The sequence below is a fragment of the Meleagris gallopavo genome, chromosome 4 (genome assembly GCF_000146605.3).
Source record: "Meleagris gallopavo isolate NT-WF06-2002-E0010 breed Aviagen turkey brand Nicholas breeding stock chromosome 4, Turkey_5.1, whole genome shotgun sequence".
NCBI lineage: Eukaryota > Metazoa > Chordata > Aves > Galliformes > Phasianidae > Meleagris > Meleagris gallopavo.
In genome coordinates, this window is record NC_015014.2 from 8,546,422 (window position 1) to 8,571,126 (window position 24,705).

Below are 24,705 nucleotides of genomic sequence, written 5' to 3' on the forward strand. Positions count from 1 at the left end.
AGAAAGAAAAAAGGAGGAGGAAGTAAAGCAAAATAACAAAACAAGCCTGAAGTAGTCAGCTCATTAAGAAGCTCAGAGATCCCAACTCGCACCTGGAGCACCACAAGGAGTGTTGCAGCTTGCAGTTTCAGAGCAAAGCACGCTCAGGTTGTGGTTCCATTCGTCCCTCAGCATGAATGCCTCTGGGAGAGATGCAGCACATTTGCACACAGCTGGCCTGGGGCTGCTTGGCAGCTGCCCCCCATGACAGATTTCAAGAAAATTAAAGGCCACGTGCAGGACTTCAGGGGTGAGGTATATAGCATGGCTTGCTTCTCAGTGACACTTCAGATTTACACTTAGTTCTTGATTCATCTGAAGACACAGAGAGAGGTGTGAACCCTCTGTAGTGCTGCTAAGTAAGAGCTCTGATCGTGCCTTTCTTATCCTTCCAAATCAAGAGGCAGTTCTCAATCTGCAGCAGGGTATCATCAAATTCACTGCTATCAACTTCAGGCACTACACTGGGGTAAAAACTGTAATGCCATTAAAAGATCACTTTATCAGTTTTCTAGTATTTCATCTGCTCTCCTAGGCATTCTCTCCAAATCAGGAAGAACAAGACCCAAGTCTACTCTCCATTAAATTACCTCTAAGAACATAGATTTCACCTTTTCAGTTCTCTGTCCTATGAACCAAATGCAACATAAGGTGTTAGCAAGCCAGTAAGTGACGTTTCTGATACACTGTGAATTCATAACTGCCGTATGGCTAGACAACCGTTTTGGAGCAGAGAGAGTCAGAAAATTCAAGGAAGAAAATATTTCTCACTTTTGAATGAAGTTTTTCATTCATTGAAGCTAAAACTTTTGACAGGAAACCTAACCATTTCAGTATGACATTTCTTTGGAAAAAAAGTCTTAGCGCCAAGACAAATTCTTGTCCAACCCAGACAGACCTCAGGATGGCCTATGGCTTAAAAACCACAGTATTATGCTCAGACATGGAAGACTGACGTATTTGTTTTGTATAAAGCTGACCCAGGACCTGAACTTGCACTGAAGTTGTCACTGGTTACTGCAGGGCAGTGTTTTCTTTTTGCATTTCATCTCAGAGTAAAATCTCAACGTATTTCAAAAAAAGAGAAATCATTCTCAAGGTAGCTGTTTTTCTGAGTAGAACTCTTAGTGTGGATGCCTTGGAACTGGCCTGTGTGTTACCACCAAGATGGCATTCAGGTAGGCTGCTTCTCTGATACTTCAAAGAAAATCAGTATCAAAAGGCAGGAATTCTGGGGAGACCTGAGCTGGGAAAATATTGACAATATCGCTAAAAGTATTTTTCAAATCAGATGAGATTTAGACAGTGAAAGAAGTTTTTAAATGGTAGTTAAAACTGAATTGAATCTCTATGCATTTTCAGATTCACCACCCCTAATTACTGTTCAAAGCAAATCTTCCCTTCCTACCCTACATACAAAGTAATTGTGATGAAGGATCATGATAGCTTAAGCGCAGGTCACATCTACCTTTTGCTCTCCAGAAGAAAAGTCACAGAGGTGTCCACCACCACAAAGAAATCTAGCATTAGCAATACAGCTAGTCCCACCTGTGACTGTGTGGGGCTGAAATACATTGCTGTGTACTGCTGAGCTCTGCTCTATGGCCTGGAAATAAATTCTCTCCTTCTCAAGTCTGAAAGGGTCCCAGAGCCAGGGCACAGGTTCAGTCAATCAGGATATCCACTGTGGTTTGGGTTTGACCCCAGGCGTTGCAGAACCATAGATCTTCTGATAATCTGCTCTGACACCACACCACCTCACACACATATTTTCGAGAGAAACGCACAGAGAAGATTGAGTAAGAAGTAATAAAAAAAAAAAAAAAGAAAAGGTGGAGGGGAAAAGAAAAGAAAAAGAAATCGAAAGTGAGAACCTGGGGATAAGAAGAACAATGTCAATAAATCAGCTGAGGAACATTCCCAGAAGTTTACAGCTCATAGCTCAGCTTAATGACAAATTTTATAACAACAAACAGTAACTGCTAAGAGCTGTGACCACTGCAGACTGATCTTTCTATGAAATGACAAGCACGCCACCAAAATATGCCCCACAGATTCAGCTGAGGTCACAAGTACCAAATACATTGTCACCACATCCTGTGCTGTTTAGAGGCCATAACAAAATCATTCCCCTGCATGCACTTTAAATCTGAGTTTTACAAATGCTTGGTTTGAGACGGCTGCCCTAGAAAAAAACTGCATTGATGGGACCCAGTCAAGGAACATAAGTAAGAGGGTCTAGACAAATGCAAAAATTGCTGGTAAAGCTAGACTTAATCAATCACATCTTTACTACATTGCGATAATTGTGAATTTTTGTTGTATTTAAATTTAAAAGAAGGAGAGTGGAGAACTCTTAATTCCTTCTCATGGATTCCAAGAGAGGATTTGGTTTTCACAAGCATGATCCTACATATTCTTCATTTCTTTAGTCAGAAATTTACAACCATGGGAATTTCAAGATCCTTCTCAAAAGTTCCCCTGTGCAATAATTTATTCACCATTTGCAATCTGTTAAGCAATTTTCCAAATGAACTGCTTCCAGATTTTGGCACTCCTAAAATCTAATCATGAATTGCACAGTCCATAGGGCCAAAGCTTGGCGGAATAAGTCACAAGTACATCTCAATACTGGAAAAAAAAATAACCACATATGGTACAGAAGGCAGCAAAGAGAACCCTGGTAATTTAATGTTCCCAGGACTTCACTGCAAGAGAAGAAAGCACACAAACTTGTAAATACTGTGTACCAGCACTGACCTACATCTCCAAGCATTCCCACAATGGCAACCCTGAATCCTGGGCAACACAGCAGTAGGATCTGACACACGCTTACTCGCCTTTTCATGTTAAAAGCAGTGCCTGCAAGACATCCTGTCACACTAAAGGAATCAAATGGTTCTCAACACATTGGTGTGGGGGAAAATTACAACCTTACACCCATCAGTTACAAGAAATGGAGTAACAGGAAGATGCAGAACATAGAGGCCACCTCCCAGAACAGAATCAAAGGTAGGAATACAGAGGCAGAAAGTAGGGGATCATCACAGCACATCTTGAGTCCATGCATCTGTAAAGACTAACATGTTCTCAGCAATGACTGGTTTTAGAAACTAACTTTTATTATTTTGTTTATTGCACCAAGCATTCCCCTCAGCAGATCCCTGCATCTCTCCCTTCACTGCTCCCCAACCTTATGTTCCAGACTGGAACTGCTGTCAGTGGGCTTGCAGTGCAGCCACTATTAAATTATGTGACTTCTCTTTATCTTCTTTAGATTGCAATTTTCCAGGGGAGAAATGAAAAAGCAGAGACTGGCTATTAGCAGCACACTCTTCTGTTGCTGGGGTGCCAGTAGAAGGGCTTCTGTCTCCATTCTGATGCCCTGGTTCTGTACCTCTGACTTCTACAGAGATGCAGCAGCACGACATCAGGATAATAGAGTGAAGAATCAAGTCTGCATTTAAAGCCCATCTCACTTTCCATCACCTTGCAAGAGAAGAAAAAGGTTACTGCTGTGTCTAATTACTTGCTTTCTTCCTGGTGTTTGACTTCACAGGTTCGGATTATAATTGGTTACAGTTCATAAAAGGGGTCTTCTATGGCCAACTGACTTTGAGGGGTCAAACTGTGATGTAAGTGTGCAGGGAAGGGCAGGAGATTTTATTAACTTCTCAGATGTTTTCAGTAGCCCTTCTAAGCAGGGTTTCCTAAAATGTGAATTAGCATAAATACTCTCTTGACTAAAACTTAAGACCTAGAAGGGTACCGCCTGCACAGAAGAGTACTGTTCTCCTTAACATCTTTTTTCAGCCAACCTGGTGACAGCCCTGGAGAGCCTAAGGCTAATTGTTACACTAGCAGTGTGATTTGTAATCTTTTAACAGAGATTTGAACTTGGCTGTAGTCATATCACATATCCACTCAGGCTATGGTGAGCCAAATCTCACCAGAGTGCAGAAATTGTTTATATTCAGGTCCAAGTCCTAACTTGCTAAACCAATGTCTTTTACAAAATAACTTCCTTTGAAGAGCAGAATTGAGTCATCTGAAACTTGGACTGCTAGCTAAGGAGACATTGGACATTCAAGAACAATCCTAAGTCATTTCCCATGGAGTGGGTAGCTCCCATTTGTTCCAAGGAAAACCACTGCACGTATTAAGGATGACAGCAAAATCCACAAAGGACTTTTGAGATTACAACACTAAATTTTAGGTACACTGGCTCTGCTTTGCTATACACATTTCCTTTACACTGAGCATTAAGTATTCTTAACCGAGAAATAAGCGCAAAAAGAGGAAAACAGAGCTGCTGACATGACAGGGAATGCAAGTAAAACAGGGCCTAAATTTTAAGAAATATGTATCTAAAAAAGAAATAAAATAGACTTAAAACCTAAGATATAAATCATCCTCCTGTGACGTCTCACTCAGCATTTTGATAAACCATCTCCATATATTCCTTGAGTGTCAGTATCTACTGTCTCTAGATTGCTTCCTTTGCAATCTTACTGTACAAAGTTTATGACTATTTTTGAGAGATGTATAAATAAACAGACCTGGCTTTTATTTTGCACTGTAACTTGATCATAAATCACATCCTTCTGGAGGACCTATAGGTCCAAAGGATCTGAACTAGCTTTTCTTTCTCCTTGTAACAGTCAGTCCTGCTCATCCCTGCACAGGCCAGGCTTAGCATTGGAGGAAAGTCAGGTGCCTGAAAAACCTGGCAGCAGCTGAGCAGGATCTCTGAGGAATGTGTGCTCAGCATTTCACAGCCCAAAATGAGTGGTGATCCTCAGACCTTTCATGGATGGTGGTTGCTCACCTTTAGAGACAGCGTCAATAACCTAGGCAAGAAAAGTGTGCCTTAGGTTGGACCCATAATTAAAGCAGTGTCTGCCACTCTTCCACAGAAGGTTGTCTTTTAAAGAAAAATCTAGACTCAGAGAATTCAAATACAAATGTATCGTCACTACCAGCTTTCAATCATGACTTTGATAAATGACTTCCTTGTTCCCTACTAAGTGTCAGCATTTTGACATGCTCTGTTTATTTCACTGGTAGGAAACTTTCATGTACTCTAGGAAGCTTAGAACCTTTTCCAGTCGAGGCCCAAAAACTCAGATTTTATTTGTATTGCTTAGCTCCCATTCAGCCAGGAGATGAAGGGAGCATCTCTGCTCCTTCACACGCTCCAGCTTTGTATTTTCTTCTGAGGCCTATTTGCCGGCGGTGCTTACAGCCCTGCCAGTCATGGAGGTTATGATGAGAAGCAATAGTAAATCACAGTGCTTGCTTAAAGGCAAGGGAGCTATAACCACCAACCTGACATGAGATGCTAAAAATAAAACACCGGCTGGGACTATCAATTCCATCGCATATGGAAATGAAGGGGAGTGGAGCAGAGCAGCACTTCCAGGCTCTCCCTCCAACCTGCATTATCTAGCACAGGATCTCAGCTCTAACTTCCTCTTAACTCTTCAACACAGAAACATATCTCACTGCCAGACTTAAAATAAATGTAATAAGAAGGGTGTCAAGAGATAATTGCCTATTAAAAGTAGTTTTATCTATTACAGGAGGTTGTCCTGGAAGTCTGAAACTATTAAATCACTGAGCACCTGATTTATGAATGGGGTCAACTTTCCACAGGCAGAATCACTTCTAGCAGGAAAGGAGGCATTTCCTGAAGTTCCCTGCACATTTCCCAGCCTGCAGAGCTATGGCCCTACAGAACCATTTCCCATAAAGCACCAAGAGCAGCAGGCAGAGCTGGCAGTAGCTGGAGTGGGATTTAGCAGTGCAAACAAGGCACTTGAGATGGGAAATGAGCTGACCAGGCCCCATAGCTCAGAAAGGTAAAACAGCAGGGAGTAGGTACCAAGTAATACCAGGAAAGAGATTATGGTGCTTGCAACTGGATTCCCACTAAAAAGACCTGTCACGGCACCCCTCCCATACTCCCACAGGTGCCCTAGCAATTGCAGGTAACTGGTATGGGGTGAAAGCAGAGCACTGCCTTGCTCTGTATGCATTTCTATGGTCTATACTGAGGACATACGTTTCTGATTTATGGAACAGTAAATGGCAAAGCTACTCCATAAGTAATGCAAGGGAAAGGGTCGGCTCGTTTACTATCATTCTGGAAATGAACCACGGAGGTTCAGAGCCCGTGACAAGCAGCCTGCATACCAAGCACCTTGCCCAGCTCCTGGTGTGGGTACAGGAGGGAACGCCGTCCCTCATCCAGCATCTGAACTTCTAATGAAGCATTGCCATTAGCATATTAATGACGCCTTATGGGAGCAACAGAAGACAAAAGCTGAGGATCACAGAGGGGTGGAGGAAGGAGCTTATGTCTCCATGTGTGTCTCTGAAAGGAATCAGATTTTTCATACTGGTTGAATTCCCTGACATTTAATTTTGAGCAGGAGAGTTTCCACAATGCCAAAGATCATGAAGGAACAATTTGCTGCCGTATGTTACCATTGATATTTCGGCATGAATGGAAATTGCACCGTTCGGTGATGAAAAAAGAGCAGCTACTTGTAATAAGGAGCACCATGGAAACTGAAATATCATTTACCAAGGCAGACTCTTCTGCTGAAGGAATTCGAAATGAGAAAAATGGCAACTGCAGGTGCCTTGAAGTATTAGAATTTTAAAGCTATAAAAGGGTTTAAATGAAATTAAAAGGAGAGCTCTTAACAAGACCGCTTTGCTAAGAAGGGGCTGTCCAGCAGACAGATATTTTGCTATGCAGTAAGTAAGGAAACGAGGCTCCAGCTAAGACAGCCCAGCAGACGAGCCCTAGATGTGGGACAGCACAATGAAACAACTCCACAAAATGACAGAGTTCTGACATAGAAGAGAAATCCGTCCAAGTGTGAGCTGAAATGTGCCTTTGCTCAGTACAGTTACTGGAGGCAACTGAACAGACTTCAAATGGGAATATTTGCTTTTCTATTTTATTAGCTTTATTGCTTCTCACTAAAAATTCATAATAATTGAACTACAATCACATGCACAGGAGAAGAAAAGCATATACATACAAAATCTTCAAAATCAATGGTGAAGCTGAATTTTCATTTTCTACGTCCAAGCTGAGACTCTCAAGTCTAAGCCTTAAAGGCTTATATTTAAGGTGTAAGGTACTGAAGGTACTTAAGGTATAAAGTACATTAAGGTATTAAAACCCTTCTGAAAAACCAGCTCCTTCAAAGTATTTCGAATCAGATCGTGACACGAACTAGCCAGAATTATTCTTTTTCAATGATCTTGGACAATATGGTCAGTGAGGCTTAGGATATATTTTTTAAATGGATCTTTGCAATTGCACACTGTCCAGTGTATCTTCTGTCAATAAGATGCTACTCTTTCAGCTAAAATCTTAAAGTGATAACGATGTTTTCTTCAGACCTTTCTATGTTGTCTCTTAGTCTCACTCAATATCAACCCATTAAAAAGCTGTGTAATGGTGCCACCAGGAAGCCCTGTGCCCTGGTATTCCATAGAACACTGGCCAGCACCAGCCTCTCTAGCATTCACACCTAAAAACAAGCCTAGAAAAAACACCTTAGACACACAAGAAGCTCATTCTACAATGAAGTTTCACTTAAGGAATTGCAATTTCATGATATTTGTGGATAAATATTTACATTCATCTGGTTTTATTTAGCAGCTGTTTTTGTTGTTGCTGTTGTTGTTCTGTAGTAAGTGAATGTGAAAAAATAGAAGTGCTTGTCCTTTGTGATAGGCTGAGCCTGATTCTTTTTTACTAAAATAATCCCAATACAAGTTAAACCTCTTGTCATACTGGAGTGCTGCTATTCTCTACCCATTCTCATGATCTACGGTGGGAGTTCCTCCATTGCTGTTAGATCTTTTCAAATGATGATATCAAAACTATCCTTCTAAGGGACACTTCAAAAATTAAATACTGTTATTGTATACTCTGCATTTTTTGCAATGAAGAAAACATAATGACAAGGTGAAGATGCAAATAAGAGTACTTGCTCAAAAACAAGCGCTACAAGTGAATGAGGATTGACATAATAGACCACAGCAGTGCAACTTGTAAAATGCAGATTATTCACTTCACAGATCCTCTGAAGCCATTATAGTCTTATATAAATCCACTTAGTTTACAGTTCATGGATGCAGGCTACACTGTAATTTAAATGATTGAAAACCCTTATGGGATGTTAGTTAACCATTTCCTTCACTTAAATAATATATCACTGTCACTGCATATTTAAATTTCCAGTGCACACAAAGGCAAATATCAAAACATAAACTACACAGTAAGCAACCCAAAATATCAGCAAACCCATAAGCATAGACACAAAACAGCTACCACGTAGGGAAGAGGTATGCAGACGAACATGAATCTCAACACTCACTGGGTAAGAGGAGCCTACAGCCTTCTCTGATGGAAATTCTGCCATCACAGAGTGGGAGACGTTCATCTACAGGAAAGATGCACAAATCCAAATGGTCTTGTTTTGATACAACTGCAATATAACTTAAATACAAGTCAGCAATTCCACTGCTCATTAAAGTTGAACAAATAAGACAGCCGCGTTAAATTTCTCATCCAAAGACGACAGCATAAATGTTGGGTAAGTTGCTCTGCTAGCTGACGTAAGTGAAATACACATCATTTCTCATGTACAATGATACCTATTGATTGCTATTGATATGATACCTATGATTGCTATTGATGCTTTGATTAGGCTGTTCTAAAGGATAAATACTCTTGATGACATGCTACATGGTAATTACAGACTGTGTAGTTCTGTAAGTCACTTCCAATACACCTGGGGACAATAAAGAACATAATACCCTTGGTATTTTAGTAGTTATTTTCTTTATTTGTGTTTTGTTCTCCAACTTGTGTTTTATACAAACAAAAAAATGCACTTTCATACAGTTGCTGGAATCAGCCTACAGATGTTTAAGAGGGTGCTCTTGTAAAAGGTTGCCATTAATGGCATACAAGAGGCTGCTACTGATTCTGACATAACGCTTAGGGCTCCGCATGTTATCATTTCTGAGGCTCAGCACTAAGGGGAAAGAAGAATAAGGGGGGGCACAAAGAAACTCTTCCAATTCTGCAACCAGGAAAAGCTGTAGCAGGCACAGACCATTAAGCTGAATTAACCCAGCAGTCTCTGCTGTACATAATTATACTTAGGTAGCAGGTGTTGGCTTGCTTTTGCAAATAACAGTTGTTAGTCTAGGTCACAAGTTTCCTCCTATCTATGTGATCTACAGAGTACTACTCAACAGCAAAAAGAGAGTCGCAGAATTGCACTCTGTATCAAAGGGCAGGCTCTGAAACATGCCAAGTCCCCGTATGCTTTATTACCTTATCCAGCTGCCAGCCTGAAGTGCAACCTGATAGCAGTTATCAGCTGGCACAATCGAGGTTTTCCTGCATTGCACTATCATACGAACATGCAGATCATCACAGCTGAATGAAAAACTGGTTCCCAAACCAGTAATTCTTAGATAGCCAAAGCACTTGTTGATTTGGGTTGGAATGTTTGACGTTAACAAATCACATCACTATGCTGTAGCTGACGCTGTAAGTCTATAGACTTAAGTTTATCTGATTTCTACTGGGACACTGTTTGGTTTGGTCTGGTTAGCTGAGGGGGTGAGTTTACTCACTTTCATATCTACCACAAATGCACTGCCCTCTCATCTCTTCTCTGGTGAACTCAGCCAGGCCACCAAGACAAACCCGCTTAAGAACCTCAAAAAAATGAACAAAAAGGGCCAACAAAAGCCCACAGCCTTCACTAGCTTAAACGTGAGTTGTGATCTCTCCAGTAAAACAGAATAGGTTTTACAGCTTAGGAGCTTTAAGACAGCATCAGTCTTGCAAGTGGTTTTTATTCCTGCAATGAATATTCTGCAAAGCAGCTCTGAGTTCCCATGTGCCGTCATCCTCCCATACATGCACAGCTGTGGACCTAGGGCTGCACATCCCTCAGCAAAAGAGGAGATGTTCCAATAGGCTTGCGTGTATTTTGGGTGCCAAAGTGGGGGAAATGAAGGAAAACGCGAGGCAGTGGAAACTCAGAAGGCTACACTGTTTAGTTGTTACATTACACGAGCCTGCTGTTAAAGCAGATTAGGATATTGCCAACTACCCAGGGAGATTGTGAATAAACATTTGTTTTACTTCTCTAGCAGGGCTGATTCACAGTAACAATGATTCACATAAACAAACAGAGAAGGCAAAAAGCAAAGCAAACACACCTTGCACTCAGCAGGTTATCACATCAGCACGCCAAGTGGGCTGCCAGGGTTTGGAGAAGGCAAACTGCAGCAATGTGACATGGGGCAACGCAAACACAGCACGGCCACAGCAACAGGCTGGGCAGCTGCCTCCCAGCACTGATGCAAACACAGACACACACCATGCTGTTATGCTCAGAGACACCAAAACCTTGTAAAACTCTTGGGAAAAGAACTTGGAGCTCTGTGCCACCCAAGAGCCCTCTAGCAAGGCGAGGCCCAAGAAAACCAGCAGGTAAAACTTTCAGCGGGTAAAACTATTGCCTCTGCCTGGTCACAACACCTTACATCTTCAACATCAAACTGACAGGGGAAGTCACTTGTTAAAAATCAGGATGTCACAATATCTTCACTCCCACGCAGAAGAGATTACCCCATGCTGATGCATTTGCAGGACTACAAATAATCTTCAGAAAATTTTTACTGTTTCCAGAATTCTGAGAGATTTCAGTCATTCTCATTTCAAGTTGGGCTTTTGTCTTAAACCACAGAATCTATGTAAACATGAGCAAATCCAGCAAAGGAAGCACTTCCTTAATGTACATGATGCCTTAGCAGAAAGATGGTCGCATCACCCCTCTCATGCCCCAGAGAAGCACAGTCATCACCAGCTGTGTCAGTATGGCAGTATGGCCTTGACCTCCCCAAATACCTTCCACCCTCTTTTTTTCCTTCCATCCTCCAGTGATGTTAGCTGAATACTTCCGATTTCTCAAGCAGCTGACTACCTTTCTGATTTCATTGCTGAAACCATTTACAATATCTTTATTACATTCTTAAAACATAAAAGGGATTAGAATCGCATACTACATCAGACAATTAGGAGAAAGTGAATAGAAATTGCACTATTAATTTCAATACAAATATCCACAGCTAAAAGACAGCACAGCAATACTGAACCCTACATCCATAGCATTCATCTTTGTTCTTCTTCCATTTTGCCCATCACCCTTCCTTAGGCATCCATGTGCTCTAAGTTAGCTCTGACTGTTTGAAATGCTCACACTGGGAAAATAAAGCAGAACAAATGAACAGAAAAGACAACTATGCTTTCCTTTATTATGACCTCAAAGCTTAAGCTGTCAAAGTTACGTCTCCCAGTCCTGAATATTTCCACAGCTGTCACCTCAACTTTTGTGAGAGTAGAAGCATTTCGTACCAGGAATATAAATGTTAGAAGAGGTAATTATACAAGTGACCTTGCCTTTCTTCATTCAATAGAGAATTATTAGTCTTCCCAACTGCAATTTTATAAGACATCCTTATTGCCTTAATTAATGATCAAGGTATATCTTTGAAGTCTTTACAGACACCACAGATTACATCAGTCTCTTTTCTCATTTACACTTCCTGACCTGTCACAGGTAGCTCTAATGAAGTGGAAGCAGAGGACAGAAAGACTGGAAGTCACTTGAATTAGTTCAAATGCTAAAGTGGTGTTTAGAAAGCAGCCATGAATTACACAGGTGCCAGGGCCTGAAAACTGCAGCAAAGATCATTTCTCCTCTTCATGGCATGGAATTTCCCCAGAGGACTCAGTACTCATAAAAGCACCATAAAGATGGGCTGGGGAAAGAAACAGAAACACACAAGAGAAAAGGAAAAAGAAATAGCAGTGTTTGTTGAATGCATGTTACACACACTTTCCTAGGCATTATAGATGGTGATAGCACCCATGAGGTCAGTCCCTAACAAAATGTAGAAAGAAAATGTGCACACTCTGGAAAGCAGTGCGTGCATGCAGCAGCTACCTGTAGCTGCCTGCAGAGGTGACAGTGCCCAGTGAAATGGGCAGTGTGTGTTATCCTTGCTGCTGAAGCCTTTTATCCCTCTGATCCCTATTCCAGAGTCTTCGTGTATGTGGTGTCAACCACTGCAGACTCATGTTGCACGGCACATCCTGTTTTCCAGGTGTGCTCCCTGTTTTCCTTTCTCTTGACTGCTATCCAGAAGGCAACACTGCATCCCTAGGGCAAAGGACACCCAAGTGTGGTAGGAGAAATTTGCATTCAATAGCCTCGAACAGGGAAAACAAAAACTAAAGGGCTGAATTCACATCCTCAGGTATTATGAGCTACTTGCAGTAGCTACTCTGCTGAAACACTTGAAAATTGCAGTGTCAAAGAAACACCTGTGCTGCAAGACTATAGGGTAGCTTACGTTACCCAATCTAAAAATCTAGTTCAGTACAATTGAAGTTTTAAAAAAAAAAATCACTTGGATTTTAATTTGGGTCTCCAATCTCAATTCCCTCCTGACCTTTTCCCTGTTTTAATTCAAGCTACCAACAATTACAGTCACAGTTTCCCTCCTTCACTCCAGGTGGTTGAAAACACTGGGCATTCAGTGACTCCCACCAAACCCCATCACAGACGGCTCCCAAGCACGGCTCCCAAGCACTCTGCAGCCCTTCAAACATTTGTACGTCTCATAGATTGCTTAATTGCATCCACCCTCAGAGAAGTAACAGCTTGTGAAGGCAAGGCCATCTACAGCAGGTCTCCTGGGGGGGTTGGAGAAGAGAGAGAAGTAAAAGCTGAAGGCAGAACTCAGCTGAACCAACCACAGCATCTGCTGCTCCAGCATGGACTATTTCTTCCAGATCCTTTCACTTGTGACTAAAATCTCCACTCACTGACGTGCAGGACTGCACAGCAGTATGTCCCGAAGGAAGTCTGGCTGCTTTTATACAAGTGCATTATTCCTTATTGATTTACTGCCATTCCCACTAGGAATTAGGAAGAAATTGCAAGAAAATTTTCCAGACAGCAATACTACCATTCCTAGGTTGACATCACAGCTGGCCAAGCAGCTTGTTCAGTCCCCCACACTCTGCAATTAGCTTAGAATCCAAGCTGCCCCAAACCATCAGCAAAAATTAGCTGGAATCAACTACAAATTAAGTAATAATTACTCCTTCCTAACGACGAATTGTATTTATGAAGCATATCATGTCATAGCTAATGACTGCATTGCCTCCCACATAATATTTTGTCAAGCATTTCTTAGCCTGATGCTGTACCTGGGGCCTTTGGGTATTACACATTGGGAAGCTTGGCAGGAGCCAGGGGCTGAGCATTGCAGCACTGCACGGGCTGCCAGGCTGAGCCACAGACACCACAAACCCAGCCCCAAACCTGAGCTTCACTGAGAGACAGCACATAGCAGTACAGATGCTTTAGAAATCAGGAAAAAAACATCAAGTTATCTGCCAATTAACTTCTTCCAAACTAGATGTTTACTGGGAAAAAAAAAAAAAAGATAAATAGGAACAAAGCAATTCAGAATATTTGGGTCCCACTCTAGGAGAATCTCCAGCTTGCAGCAAAAGAAGGAGCATCAAAAAATTAGAGTAAAAAGTGCAAAAATTTATTTCCAAACTGAGATTTCAGAAATCTGAACCCATCTAAAAAACATGCATCCAAGACTGAAAAGCTTAGCTTCAGAAATGAATTATCAGCCTTATAATAAGAAACCATAATGAATGAGTTGATGATGTGAAGCATGCAAGCAGTAAGCAGTTAATAAGCTTAGAGAAAGAGCAAAAGTAAAAGCAAGTTCATTTTATCAAGACCAATTTCATGCCGGTGAACTAGCTCCCCTATGATCTAATAATGATCTCTTTCTCCCTCACAAAAACACACAAATGCTACTGAATCGCAGACTTAATTAAATTCTTTTTTATATACTTCACAAATAGCCAAACCCATTCTTGATTCCGTGGAAGTAGGATATTTGGTCTGGTAAATTGTTTTCTGCATTCAGGAGATTCACTTCCCCCATTAAAGGTCCTTATAGGTCTGAGGGCTGTGAATCGATCATTTTACCCCTGACACAGGGCACAGTTAAACTCTGGAAAGGAAGGTTAGATTCACTGGTGTTTGGACAACTTGTCTTCTGAGATGCATAGCAGAGAACTGATGGAATTTAGGCAGTTTGCTGTGCCGTTAGGTGCAAAGAAAATTAGAAAGAGTAAGATTTCCTTAACAACGGCTTAGAAGTAGCTGGAGAGTTTTAAATAGAACATTCTCATTCTACGATGGAGAGTAAATATTCAAAGAGAAAAATAACTCAATACACAAGTAATGTACTGACCTGAGTTTCACTTTAAGGTAATCTGACGAATTCACATGAGCAAATAGGCTTTGCAAAATAGCTGAAAGATTAGCTTTTGTCTCTCCCGATTATCTCCAGATGTAAATCCTATAATTTCTGCACCGAATATTTGGCACTGTGGCCTGACATGAACAAAACAACTTGCAAATGCATCTTTTATGAGTAAATGGAACTGAATAACAAAAGAAAGGTTTCAGTCTGCAGGTAGAGAAGCTGCTCCGCTTACATAAAGGCGGGATATCTGAATCCAGCTTCAGACTTCAAAGGATTTGTGCTTATACTCAGCTACTTTGTGAGAAAGCTTGTCCAAAGTTCATTTGGAAAAAAAAAAGAGATTGTAGCCCCATGGGGAAAACCCTCGGCTGCTAATTGCTGTCAGGTTTGTGTATGTATCTACACATTCCCTTGTTCCACTGATACCACATGAGCCCTACAGGACTGTGCCCTAAAGAAGCCACACACAGGGCTTAATCCACCTGCTAAAGCCTTCGGGTCAGGCAGGAGAGACAGTTTTAAATCCAAAGAAAGTTTCCAGGTTCTCCAACTTTGGAACAATTACAGACTCTCAAACTGCAGCCTGGACACGGTACCTCTCACACCATAAGGCAGATACAAATAGAAGGGAGGAGAGAAAGCAGGGAAATAGGAGAAGAAAAAATGAAGTAACCCAGCCTTCATTTTCTCAGCAAGTCTGTGCTTGACCAGATCTCCTGAGTCCCCGTTTGGTGCTTTTAACTACATTGTCTTTCTTACCCAAATAAAAAGCAGCGTTGAGGCGGGTCACAAATTAGACAGAATAGCTGGAGGGAGGTCAGTCTCTTACTTCATTCATTTTGTGGTTCCTAAGATTATAATCATCGATATTCTGCTTCTGAATAGAGCTTGGCATTAAATTATAAAATATCAAAAGTGAACAGAGAAGCACAGAGGTGGCAATGGCTTGCGTCCTCTCAATGAACATTTAAACTATTTTCCATTGTGATTACTGAGCACATCACACACATGGGGTACCTACTGGTGGTCTCGACTGGTAGTGAGCAGCAGCACAATTCAAATTCCTGATATTGATTTTGGAAGGGGAGGTTTATTCTAATGTGAAGTGCCAAAATCAGACAGCTACAAACAAGAGAACTGGGGGAGTTTCCGTGTCTCAGCCACAATTCTCCTCCCACCCATCTGCACCCCTATGGTGTGCAGACACCCTGAAAAAGCCTCGCTCGGTCCTCCTAGATGCCAAGTGTGACTTTCAACTTTAATTAATACAAATGGGTGGTACACTTTAGATTAATTAGACACGACATTCACATTATTTAAATCCAATATAAAAACCGATTACAGCAAACATTTTGAAACCCTAATTTTAAAAAATGTCTAATGACATCAAGGCTTTGTGACTTGCTATACATCTACTGTTTCTTGCTTCCTTAGAAAAGAAGGAATAAATGAAGTGAGAAGAACACTGGAAAAATCTAATAGACAAACTGACTAATCTCAGACCCCAAGGTCATAGCAAAGCAATTCATTTCTTGGCTTTTCAACAGCTCAAGACATGATTTATCAATCTGAGACCAGGCTTATAAACACTATACATCTCAATAATATGTTCTTTGCACTGTGTAACTTTTTAAACAATGATAGATTGCTTGGGCTGGACCAAAGTTATTTTACAAACAGAAATAGAATTTTTGCAAATGAAACAGTCCAACAGGTAGAAAAAAGACAAAGAAAAAAAGAAAAAGAAAAAAAGAAAAAAAGAAAGAAAAAAAAGAAAAAGAAAAAAAGAAAAAAGAAAAAGAAAAAAAGAGATGAGGCCAGATAGCAGATTTACTTAACTTAACTGCTAAGGAATCTAACTATCTGCTGTAAAATATTTTCAGGCTCCACATCCTTTAAAAAATCTCCTGTTCATCGTTTTATGCAACTGAAATTGAAGACCACTAAAGCAAAAAATATTTCCTAAGTCCAACAGCACTGACAAAAAAAATCACATTGTAAAAGAAAAAATAGATATTGGGGTTCCAGAAGGATTGTGAATCAATACCTGCAGTTGCCCACTTGATCACAGACTTCCCTCAAGTTGTTAATGAGTTCAAGTCCTAGTTTCCTTTCTCTTAAACTGAAATAATATTTTTGCCCTTCCGCCAAGAGCCTAATCTTTATAACATGAAGCCTTCAGGCTCATCATCTGCTCACACTGAGGACGTGGCTCATGAATTTTTTAAAGCAGGGTTCTCTTTGGCCAGCACCTGACATGAACTGGCCCCAGCTTTGACAAGGCTCTGAAGGCAGCGCTGTAATGTAAAACACTGCTGTACCATTTCCTCCTCTGCAGCTTGTCAAATTTCCTGACAGAGTCGAGCACCAGCCGCAGAGCCTGCTCCACCTGCAAAGGGAGGAAGGAAGTACTGACTGGGCACCTGCTGCTTCTGGGGTCTTGACTGAAATAACTCGGGCTGTTTCTTGGAAGAACAGAGGCTCAAGAATACAGATGAGCTCAAAGACTGTGTATAAGGAATGAGTCTGAAAGTTCAACACGCTTGATTTCCAGTCCTCTAAATTTACTGCTCCAGGCAACACAGCTCCTGTCAATTTTCAGGTGACAAATACTCTTTCAGAGACCTGGCTGTTCCTTCGCTCACTTATTATTTAGACAATACAATATGACCTCAGTCTGAGTAGGGCTGATCCTTATAATGTAAGAAAATCGAAAAGATCAAAGCCGCGCGTGATGTGGCTGCATGAGGTTATTGTAGGGAAGCTTTGCCTCGGGGATTAGTCAGAGATTCCATTTCAAACAGCAATCACGATTGAGCCAGCACACATATGCAAAGCATGATTTTAAAAAGTAAAAGTGAAAAAGGAATGCATTATTACACTTCAGTGTTGTTCCACTTACTCATGTTAATAAAGTTATTTCAGGCTCCTTTTAAAAATACCGCACATTAAAGAAGCTGAGCACTGCAACCACAGCTCCCAGTGGAACAAACACCGACTTGGTGTTGCTTCAGGGCCCTCTGGCACTGATCGGGGGAAGCTCTTTAGCAGAAAGGAATAAAAGAAATAAGTTCAGGCTTAAAAATGAGACATCAAAAGGGGGTTTAGCAGGAGACAGAAACAGCTGCTTTTACATCTTATGATAGCTCACACTATATTAATGTCCTTTCGAGTGTACAAAAGAAGAGACTGTACCATTTCCAAAGTGAGAATCATTGCTGTTTCAAAAGTCTGGAAAGACAGCAACAGCATTCACTTTCAAGCTGTTTCTTTTCCTTTCCCATTTTCCCTTCTGTAACTTAAAGGGCGCTTCCTTTCCACTTGGCTCATTTCCACTCTCCCTGTCCAGGATTTCATATCACCTAGGTATCTCAGTGCCTCAGGCCCATAGTATTTTATCCTATTTATACATCTAACTCAGCAATTTACTGTGCCTAGGCAGAGTGCTGCACCCACATAGACTCCCAGGCCCATATAAAAAGCCTCTCTGCCAGAGCACAAGGGCAGTTTTCCACTGGGTAAGGCTAAGAGAACCATCTATCCCTGCATCTCTCCTACCCCATTGCCCTTCCAGAGGCATTTGCTACACTCCAGCAAACTTCCTGGTGCACCACGCATCACATCAAACAAAGAAATCCCTATCTGGAAAATTGCTCCATCTAAAAGATGACCCAGCAGATGTTTGCATATTCCTGTGCATTTTATGATATAATCAAAGGCTCTGGTCCTTCTCTCTCTCTCTCAACAACACAAGAGTGCAGAGGCAGCCCACGACTTACCCAGTAGAAAGGAGCATTTCTGCATTCCCACTCACGTAAGGGCGCTGCTGCCCCCAGAACCTTCTCAGCACATTTCCCTGCGTGTTTGCAGCAGGAGGGGACGGGCTCAGGCTGATTGCCCAAGCTCCTGCTGTCTGTTACTCTAAAGCTGCCTCACACCTGGAAACAGGCAACTGTGACTGATTCTCTGACAAACATTTACCTTGGCATGCACAGTGCAGAAGGAATCCTCGCATTCACCTCTGTCGCTGTAAGCAATTTGCATCCCTAACACTGACAAATATTACAAATTGCACACCTGGAGCTGTTACAAGCCCCAAGCGGCTCGAGGCTGCACTTCTTCCATTTCAAAAACACCTGGAGTATCACTACAGCACTATGTGTGATCTTTAACATAAGGAACGCTACAAGAGTGAGAGGAAAGACAGTATCCTAGCTCAAAATAAATTATAAAAATGCCTGTGACATTGAATGTGATCAGTGGCTCGCGTGATGCCTGTATGCAACTGGTTTGGGCTTGCTTGGGGTTTTTTTCCATTCACAGGTGGCAAATGGATAAAAAATATCCCCACTGTTTCACTTCCCCTTTTTGGGTGAAGGGAGTCCTGCATCCCCATTTCCAGGGAGTGCAGAGGACTTTCCTAACACAGCAAAGAGCCACTCGCCCTGTCCCCACCTGCCAATTACTAAACAGGGTGTACAATCCCAGCCTTCTCCGTTGTTTATTTGTCCTGGTGCCCGGAGGTTGTGATCTCAGTCACCCTGCTACAAGTACTGTGCTCTTGCCTTTATCTTTGTCTCCAAGTGCAACCCAACAAGCAGAGTAATGTAGAGAAGCCCTAACAGCTTTGTGACAGCACTGTACAGGAAAAAGCGAGCTGATTTTCCACAGCTGCCTGGGAAGAAATCAAATCAGGTGGGCAAGGCCAGCCCTGCTTTGAGAAGGGGGGTGGGACAGCAATGCCTTTCTGTCCTAAGCAGCAGAGGGCAACATGATCAAAAATATGCACACCTCTAACTCACACCACACAAAACAAAACCGCAACACAAACCAAACTAGCTCTAACAAAAATCAGCAATCACTTCAGTCAGTCGTTGTACAGTTGGCAGGATGGCAGAGACACATACCTGTATGAGAAGTCCCAAAAGGTGGTAAGCATATGTATATTTAAAAACATTGTACAGTACTGATGTTAACCATATGAAAATTCCTAACTTATATTGCATCTAGCAAACACTTTTGAACCCATCATCAAGACTGATTCCCAAGCCATCTCCCAGAATTTCCTGAAACAGACTTGAACCAGAATCATTTAACTCATTTCATTTAGTTTCACATTTCTTTTTAAATCAGTCTGCCATAAAAGTGACTTTTTTAAAGCATAAAAATCAACAGGTCTGCCTCCCTTAACTTTATAAAGTACATAGATTCCTGGCAGCTAAACCCAGATCTGCTATGAGATCCTCTAACCTGATCCCCTGTGTGTCGCAGGATGGGAAGCGTCAGCCAGTTGCTTGACATGGAGCCAAATGGCTTGGGTTTCACTAAAGCAAAGCTTCTAAAAAGGTGTTCTGTCTGAATGGAAGACTAACGATGAGGCATCGAATGTTTACATAGGTATTTGCTCTAATGATTAGTCAACCTTGTTAAATATTAATGCTATTTCCACCTGCATTTGTCTGGCTTCAGCTCCCAGTCATAAATGCCTTGGTATACACATCCTTATCGCACTGAAGAGACTGTTAACACCCAGAACCCCTCAAAGGCACTGAGACAACAGAAATCTGTCAGCCTTTCTGCCACCCTCATGTTTAACATCTTTTTTATATATATAATTATTTTTAGGTCTCTCAGAAAAATACCGAATGGCACCAGGCTGAACTGAGACTTTGAAGAAGCCACCTAAAGCCCTTCAGCATGCTCCCTGCTGATGGCTGTGTGTTGTTTTTTTCTTTACACATCTCAGATGTACAGCTTTATATGATCATACAGGGCTGGAGATCCTTTTAAACAGAGTTACTTGGTACAGTCACGTGTCTCATTTAAAAAAGAAAACCTAAGGAAATGACATCTATCTAATCATTTTTAAACAAGTAAATAGTTATTTTTTTCCCTCAAATAACCTAATTTGATTTGGCAAGATGTTTTCTTTAATTGCAGAAAAGGTTAATATTGTTTTACTATTGGCCACTTCCACCAAGATGTATCTGTCAAAGCAGACCTGCCAAGTCAAGCTGTCCATAACAGGAGAGCTTTTCTTTTCACATTTTGCAGACAGGTACTATGAGAGATCTCATCTCTGGTTTGAAATAGACTCCCACCAATACTCCATGTTAGGCTTAATTGGATGGGATGCTGTTCTGCACGCATTCAAGCTCCTGCAACACAGGGACATCTAAAGCAAGGAGAACTAAGTATTGGATTAATATTTAAACATAGCAAAACTGCCAAATATTGCAGCAGAGAAGTTTCTCAGGCAAAATTTCCCTGACAGGATAGCAGCAACTTTCACTGAAAGGAGCCACTGATAGTTACTTGTATCCTGAGGGGGAGATCGGAGCCCTGGAGAGCTGCTTAGTTTTCTGCTCTCCGTGCACATGAAAGCAGAACACATAACAAGGTCACGACAGGCCAAAAATAGCAAATCTTTAAGTAGTTGCAATTCAAACAGATATCAGATCTGCTGGAAAGTAAGCAATTTGACCAGCATGCAGAATTTCTGAAGATCACTACTTTTACAACATTTTGTATTTTACAAATACCCTTCAAAAGTTAAAAAATAAAATTAAAAATAGGTACATACTTTTCAGGGTTTTCCACTTCTTCGGTAACAAAATTGAGGTAAAACCTAGGAAAGAGTCATAAATATATCATGAGGCCTCAGTAGATTTTAATTCTGTATTTATTTCAGAGAGAATCAAGAAGATGCATTTAGTTAAGCAGTGCTGTTAATTCCAGCAGGCTCCTCACGCTCAGGAAGGGAATTCTCAGAAATGACAGCAAAACAGAAAAAAAAGACAAAGGCTATGTCTTGTCACTGTGGGATAAAATCACATCTTTTCCCTTGAGATAGGCCAACTATGCTCCCCCTAATGCTACACAGATAGACCCAAAGATATGCACGTTCAAGTCTTTTGCCATGTTGTGACCCAACTTGAAATTCCACACAGCCAGGTTTGCCATCTCATCCAACCTCCTCAGCATTTGTTTCTAGACTTGCTACTGTGTGCAGCACAAAACAAGGAGTCAGGACATTTCGAAAGGGGGATGGCTTCTGGCTAACAGGACCCCTAGGACATTTTTTCTTGCCTGAGTGCTGCTACCAGGTAGAAGTAATTTGGTGGTCCTGTATTAGTCATTTTATTAATGCAAAGACATGTTTCCTTGCATTCTTTTCTCTATTTGTCCTTTTTCTCCCAGCATTTTATACCCAGTAATCTATACTTGCTCTGGGCAGGATGAGCCCACATACATAAGCAATACCACCTTTGTTTTGTACTTTAAAGCTGTATCATTAAAAGATAATAGTGTCACAGGCTATGCATAAATTTCTGCCTCTGTCCTGGGACACATCACCAGCACTTGCAGCACTCCTTCATATCCAGCTTATTGGATTGATTTAGCCCCATGAAACTGATAGTGCAAGGGTATTGACACTCCACTTAATGGTCTGCTCTTCTGTGCTCTCCGGCAATCAATTTGAGCTGGTGACAAAGACAAATAGGCAGCTTAGGAGAAGCACTAGCCAAACGAGATCTTTTCCTGCTAATTTCTTCTATAAGTGGCAAATCAGGACCATGAAATAAAAGTCAGAATGTGTAAGGGAAAAACAGAGATGATTTTTATTTCAGGAGGTTTGGAATGTCATGTGGAAAAAGGAAAGAAATAGGAAAGAAACAACAGCAGAATAGCAATCTTCTTGATGTAAGATTTCACAGTAAACCAGCTCTGCTTTGGCAATGAATAATATTAAAGACCTTTTAAAGTTGCCACCACAGAAATGTGTACACCAAGGGCAATATTTTAAAAGTGAGAAACCATCATGTGTATGGATGTATGAGACAGAGGTGGCTGTATCAGAGAAGGAAGAGGGAAGAGACTGTCCCTATAATGAGTTCAATTTCTTTCAGCCTTCAAAATGCCAGGCTCTTTTCTTACGTATCTATCAGAGATAAAGGCTGTGGACTCGCTCAGGTTACCCCCCCGCCCCACCCACCCACCATTTAATACAAAAGTGCTGTTCAGTGCTTTAGTGTGCATGTTTATACTGCTCCTGCAATGGGGGAGTTACAGGCCAACAGAGAACTCAGATGCTGGTCCCATTGTCCCTCTGAATAAAATAAATAAATTCCTTATCATTCGTTCCCCAGCTTTTGTACAAGGGAAAGAACTTCACTGCCTGTGAGGCTGTGGAAGGGAAAAGGAAGACCTCCAGACAAAGCTATCTCAAAAATAAGCCCAAGCTCTGCAGTCTTTTTGTTGTATATTGTAGTCTTTTCTTTCATGCCACTGCTGCAAAGCACATCAGCACTGTGCAGAGTGGAGCCCTCGCTAAGCACAAACAAATTGTAAGGTAGATTTGAAGTGTAGAAGCTCCTTTCAAACCAGACACTGTGTACTTCGGTGGGGAGAACTTAAAAGAAAGTTCTGAGCCAAATACTTGAAGGCAGATTCTCATTACTTTGCTCGCAGTGAATAGCACTTAACTTTTATGGAAGCCAGTTGCACTTCTTGTTAAGTGAGGTCCAATTCTGCCAGAGCAGAAGCCACAAGAATCAGTGTTTTCATCTTGTTTTGTGGTCTGCACTGACCTTATCAGAGTTTGCTTCTGATTCTAAAGCACTGCTTTTACAAAGCAAAGGCTGAGGTCCACACAAGTGGGATGGAGATCTACAACTTTATATCAATTGAGAGAGATCTTTTTCACGTAATTATTGTCTTCTTCAACAAAATCTAATGTAATATTATCCCTTTTAGCCTTCTATTAAAATACTTAGTAAGAATTTAAGAACATTCACTTCTTGTTGCTTTTATTTTTAACCTTGAGAACAGAAATATGCCTGATTTTTTTAGTGTTCACTGAGTGCTTACATATTGCATATTGAAAAAGAATAATCTTTCCTTCCCAGAGCTGCCTACAGAGAAGCTACCGAGCATATGGGACAGCAGCAAGAGCTATCCTTTCTACACAGTGCTGTTTGGCAAAAGAGGCAAAATGTGCGACTCAATCTGTTGTATAAATAAATGCCTCTGTTAGTTCATATTAGTGTTTGCTTTCAGGACAAATGCTTATAGGTTTCAACAACTTACCAGCCCGAATAGGCGTACATTCCTGAATAGAAAGCAAGTGGTAATCCCATAATACTGGCATCATTCCCTGAAAAGGCATTTTTAAAGTGCCGTGTTTCTCCTGCAACATCAAAAAATAAAAAATAAAAAATAAAATTGAAAAACAAGCTCTTTGGTCACTTCCTACTTTAAAACAAATAAATATATCACACCATGGAACGTTTAATCACCCAGTAGTTCACTGACTTCAAGTTCTGCCCTTGACCTTAATTTCCTCTCCCAACCCTCGCAGCCAAATTCTGCCAGCAACTGTTAAAGGTTCTCATGGTGTCCTTAACCATGTCACAGCAGAATCTGACCTGTTAGTTTTTGTAAAGCATTCTGAGTTTGATGACACTCACCACACTGTTGTCTCCAGCAGTGACTTATATCAACACTGAAGAGCAAAATGAGCTCTGGGGTTTTTGCTATAAACATTTCCCTTGTTAGTTAACATTTTCTTAAAATGGAGCATTAATAGCATTTCATTTATAAGAAAAAAACCCAGTATCTTAAGCTTTCCTGTGATTGAAGTTCTCAGTGTTTAGTAAGTTTCTCTTCTGCATTATAGGCAGCACTATCGCTTATGTTATAGCAAGAATCATGCTTTTCTAAATGCAAATATTTAGACATTTTGAAAAAAGTACAAGGCAGAAAAGGTGCAGGAATAGCTGAGTGCTAAAGATCAGTACCAAAAATGAGTGTGTGAGAACCAAAGTCTCTGTCCAAAAACATTATATATACCGTGAGACAGAATATTCAGTAAAGATCTTTCCAATCCTTTGATAATGAAGGAAGGTGCTGACAAAGCCAGTAGTCTTCCTGCTGGTGTAAATGCGCTGCCTCTAAGGAACACCAGACATTCACCTCTCCTCGTGGATGGGTATCTACAGCTGAACAATGCAATGGGGAGGACCCACGCAGGAACAAAGCCTGCAAGGAAATAGTCCTCCAAAAATTGTAACAAACAAGTGGGAATTCTAAGATCACATTATGTGCTTTACTGCTTGCCTTTGACATAGTCAGTGGTTGTGCTATTTCATTACCCATCTGCAAGGTCCTCTATGGTTCAAAAGACCAGCCCACAAGCCCCCAGATTTCTTGAGAAGCAATGATCCTCCGCAAAAAAAAAAAAAA

General features: G+C 41.1%; 1 protein-coding gene across 3 annotated transcripts in view; it reads right to left on the minus strand.

Annotated features, from left to right (window-relative positions):
• SLC7A11 (solute carrier family 7 member 11) overlaps positions 1–24,705 on the minus strand; it is a 61,149-nt gene that overhangs the window by 16,516 nt on the left and 19,928 nt on the right. For all 3 annotated transcript variants that reach the window (XR_002113930.2, XM_003205399.4, XM_019614485.2), the window contains exons 5-6: positions 23,551–23,650; positions 21,044–21,088 (exon numbers count right to left, since the gene is read on the minus strand). Coding sequence is in view for 2 of the 3 variants with exons in the window: in XM_003205399.4 (XP_003205447.1) it covers positions 21,044–21,088; positions 23,551–23,650 (145 nt within the window). In the remaining variant the exon portion in view is untranslated. The remainder of the gene's footprint in view (positions 1–21,043; positions 21,089–23,550; positions 23,651–24,705) is intronic.